This window comes from Hyla sarda (assembly GCF_029499605.1).
Source record: "Hyla sarda isolate aHylSar1 chromosome 2 unlocalized genomic scaffold, aHylSar1.hap1 SUPER_2_unloc_18, whole genome shotgun sequence".
NCBI classification, from domain to species: domain Eukaryota; kingdom Metazoa; phylum Chordata; class Amphibia; order Anura; family Hylidae; genus Hyla; species Hyla sarda.
Window position 1 is genome coordinate 216391 of NW_026607605.1, and position 4184 is coordinate 220574.

The 4184-nt window shown below is 45.2% G+C and overlaps 1 protein-coding gene across 2 annotated transcripts; it reads left to right on the top strand.

The window, feature by feature from the left end:
• Window positions 1–708: 708 nt before the first annotated feature.
• Window positions 709–3527, top strand: LOC130298353 (uncharacterized). 2 transcript variants are annotated; one of them, XM_056551284.1, is made up of 2 exons: window positions 709–872; window positions 2799–3527. In XM_056551284.1, exons 1-2 carry the CDS (start codon window positions 865–867, stop codon window positions 3397–3399), a joined length of 609 nt encoding a protein of 202 aa, XP_056407259.1. In that variant the 5' UTR covers window positions 709–864; the 3' UTR covers window positions 3400–3527. The 2 variants fall into 2 exon arrangements, with proteins under 2 accessions (XP_056407259.1, XP_056407258.1); XM_056551283.1 differs by lacking the exon at window positions 709–872 and adding an exon at window positions 2180–2712.
• Window positions 3528–4184: the final 657 nt, after the last annotated feature.

Consider the following 4184-nt stretch of genomic DNA (forward strand, 5'->3'; position numbering starts at 1 on the left):
CTGTTGCAAACTCCGAGCATGCCCTTTGGCTGTCCGTGCATGCTGGGAGTTGTAGTTTTGCAACAGCTGGAGGCACACTGGTTTGGAAACACTAAGTTAAGTAATAAACTTTCAAGTGTTTTGCAACCAAACTTAGCGTTTCCAAACCAGTGTGCCTCCAGCTGTTGCAAAACTACAACTCCCAGCATGCATGGTCTGTCAGTGCATGCTGGGAGTTATAGTTTTGCAACAATTGAAACAGCTGGAGGCACTGAGGTAGGAAACGGACAATGTTTCCCAACTAGTGTGCCTCCAGTTGTTGCAAAACTACAACTCCCAGCATGCCCAGACTGCCCAAGCATGCTGGAAGTTGTAGTTCGGCAATATCTGAAGGATCAGATGTTGCCGAACTACAACTTCCAGCATGCTTGGGCAGTCTGGGCATGCTGGGAGTTGTAGTTTTGCAATATCTGGAGGTCCACAGTTTGGAGACCACTGTATAATGGTCTCCAATCTATGCTCTTCCAGATGTTAGAGAACTACAACTCCCAGCATGCCTGGACAGACTGAGCATGCTGGGAGTTGTAGTTTTGCAACATCTGGAACAGCACAGATTGGAGACCATTATACAGTGGTCTCCAAACTGTGGACCTCCAGATGTTACAAAACTACAACTCCCAGCATGCCCAGAAAGCCAAAGGCTGTCTGGGCATGCTGGGAGTTGCCGTTTTGAAACTCCCAGAGGCAGCAGTGAGATCGCTTTACGGCGATCTCACTGCTGCCAATGAAGATGCCGCACTGCTGCCGGAAACTCACCTCCGGGACGCAGCGCCGCCGGGACCGCCTGGAGGACGTCGCTCGCAACGGGACCACTCGGGACACCGCATGGTCGGGTAAGTGATGCCGGGGGATGGGTAAGGGACACTTAGCAGAGCGGTGTGTGTCCCGATCCCCGTGATCGGGACTTACACACCGCGCTGCTAAATATTCTGATAGCGAAACGCTGCTATTAGCTAGTCAGAGTTGACCAGCTGATAGCAGCGATCGCTGGGGGGGGGGGGGGGGTGGGGGATGAAACCCCCCGTGGTCGCATGGTAAGATGGCTGGCTATCAGTGATAGCCACCATCTTACCGGGCGCTGCGGGATGCCGCGAGTAGCGGCAAAAATGTTCATGACGTACCTGTATGTCATGGGTCGGGAACACCTTGCCACCCATGACGTACAGGTATGTCATAGGTCGGGAAGGGGTTAATGGTATAGAGAACTGTGTCTAGTGCATTAACTCTGATTTTTTGCCCATTGAAACCAGTAGGCCCATTGTGGTCTATGGGGAAAGCTGCTGAGTTGCCCATAGCAACCAATCAGATCGCTTCTTTCATTTTTGAAAAAGTCTCTGAAAAATGAAGGAAGTAATCTGATTGGTTGCTATGGGCAACTCAGAAACTTTTCCAGGAAAATATGCTGAGTTGCCCATAGCAACCAATCAGATCGCTTCTTTCATTTTTGAAAAAGTCTCTGAAAAATGAAGGAAGTAATCTGATTGGTTGCTATGGGCAACTCAGAAACTTTTCCAGGAAAATATGCTGAGTTGCCCATAGCAACCAATCAGATCGCTTCTTTCATTTTGCAAAGGCATTGTGAAAAATGAAAGAAGCAATCTGATTGGTTGCTATGGGCAACTGCACAACTCTTCCTCTACACTGGTCTTGATGAATCTCCCCCATAGAGGGAGATTTATCAAAACCTGCCCAGAGGAAAAGTTTCTGAGTTGCCCATAGCAACCAATCAGATCGCTTCTTTCATTTTTGAAAAAGCCTCTGAAAAATGAAGGATATTTTTGAGATTTTGGAAGCTGGGATACTCACTACACCCATGCATATCTAGATAATTAAGTATGGGAGGAACTTAAAAAATGTTTAAAATCACATGGAGATTTGACTTTACTTCATTATGGTCGAATAAAGCACTTAAAGAATTCCTTAAAATTAAAGATTCACTCTTTTGGATGAAAAGGGGCTTATTTATGTAAATCAATTATACGCTTTAGGTCAAATAAAGTCGTTTAAAGAGATAGCCCATAAGTGTGTGGGGGGAAGACAATCAGAAACATTGTTTTTTTACAAATAAGTAACACAGATCATAAAGCAATAAAAGGAGAGATTGGAGATTTCAGGGATTCTATATATAAGAAAAGTTTAATTAGACTATTTCCTTATGCAAAGTTGCTGTCTGGGCATGCTGGGAGTTGTGGTTCTGCAGCGGTTGGGGGTTCACAGCTTGAAGACCACTGCTATAGAGGATGCAAATGTATCTGAGCCCTGGAACTCAAATAATGTGAAATATGAGATGATCAAAATGGAGCCCCTGCACTAATTACTTGGGTTCTGAGGTCTGTAAGGTCCATAGTAAAAACATCAGGTTCTGTCTATAGCAGATACTAAATCATGGCAGCTCAAAGAAACAAGCAGTCATTCTGACATGTCACATGTGATGTCATAGACAGCTGGAGGCCTGACATCCCACTGACAGCCGCCCGAGCCTTCAGTCTGTTCCAGTGCGATTAGTGAGAATAGTGAGATTAGCGTCTTCTTTTTCTACTTGTCTGAAATGGAGCTAAAAGGACTGGGGTTCGTCCCCCTCCTGTTGGCGTTTTGGTGTGCGGCCTGGCTTGCCATCAGCTACATCATGACGGTCGTCCTCGGCCATGCAGCCTCGCCACTGATGAGCATCAGGTAAGATAAACAAGCACATGATTCTTATTTCATGGGTTGGGAGTGAGGAAATATCCATAATAACATTGGTTTCTTTTCCTTCACAGTGACGTGGGAAATGTCTTTCCCGAAAGCATATTATTCAGAATTGGATTCATAGGGACGTCCATTGGCACTTTGGTACTAACCTTTCTTATTTATAAGTATATGGTTATGCATACTGAAGAGTTCAGGGGTCATCAGGTCCTGATCCAGAGGATCCTGCTGGCCATTGTGTGGGCCTCCTGTTTTTCCACAGCTGTTATGCATGTATTGTCCCCCGAAGAATATCCCAGGATACACTTTGTCAGCACGATAATTTCCATTACATGTGAAGCCTTATACTACCTTGGGCAGTCCATCCAGATGTATAAATTACCAGGAGCACAAAAAGTCATCCACCATAGTAGATGCACCTGCTGTGGCCTGACTTTTGTCTGTGTAGTTTTCTATTTTGGATATGAAACATTAAAGGAATTATTCCATAATGATGAAGACTGGGACGAGATCCGTGAAATCCCCATCATAATCATCGAGTGGGTGATGCTTCTACTGATCCTGATAAACATCGTGACCTATTATTCCACCATGCAGAGGTTATTGTTGACCGTCTCCAGAAACAGCTGCACACTCTCTCTTAGAGTAAAAATTGATGACTTCGGGGTGTAGACCACCACGGGGGCCATCAAGTGGACTTCTGGGAGAGATACTGCACAGGACACGGAAAACATCTAAAGAAGAATAACTGGGGGACTACATATGGTGCCAGTAATCATGACACAATAATATGAGCTGGTGATATTACCTATACAAAAAAAAATAAAAAAAAATGTAAAAAAAATATTGGTGTGTGAAGTGTAATACCTAGTTAGAAAAACAGAATCAAATTCATCATTATAACCCCCCTCTGCATTACCCTGTTTATTATTTTTCAAGCAAGCACTTTGTTCTAATTCGTCCACTCTCTGGCGTGCTCCTTGTATAAGGGGTTTGGGATACCCTTTTTGTTTAAAACCATCCTCCAGGTTCTCTAGTTGTTGTAGGTATTTTTGTGTGGAAGAACAATTCCTTCGGATTCTTTTCATTTGACCGAATGGAATGTTCTTCTTCCATTATTTAAGATGGCAACTGTTAAAGTCGAGGTATCTGTTTGCATCCACCTCCTTAAAATAGTTGGCAGTATGCGAACAGCCATCCTGAATATAGATATTTAAATCCAGGAACTCACATTTTTTGGGGGACTGATGCAGCGCTGCCTTTGGATATCTCTGGCTCTGCTATAGCGCTTTTTTTGAGGGGGCGTGCCGGCTGCCCCTTCATCTGGCGGTCAACCTGCGCTATCTGGCCAGCGAGCCAGGGCCCCGTACAGGAGATCACGGGGCCCCCCAGCGGTCGGACCCCCGCAATCTGAAACTTATCCCCTATCCTTGGGACAGGGCCGGACTGGGGATGAA

Coding starts and splice junctions, on each gene's coding strand:
- LOC130298353 (XM_056551283.1), top strand. CDS start 2,588: ATGGAGCTAAAAGGACTGGGGTTCGTCCCCCTCCTGTTGGCGTTTTGG. Junction 2,713..2,798: donor TCGCCACTGATGAGCATCAG/GTAAGATAAACA, acceptor TTTCCTTCACAG/TGACGTGGGAAATGTCTTTC.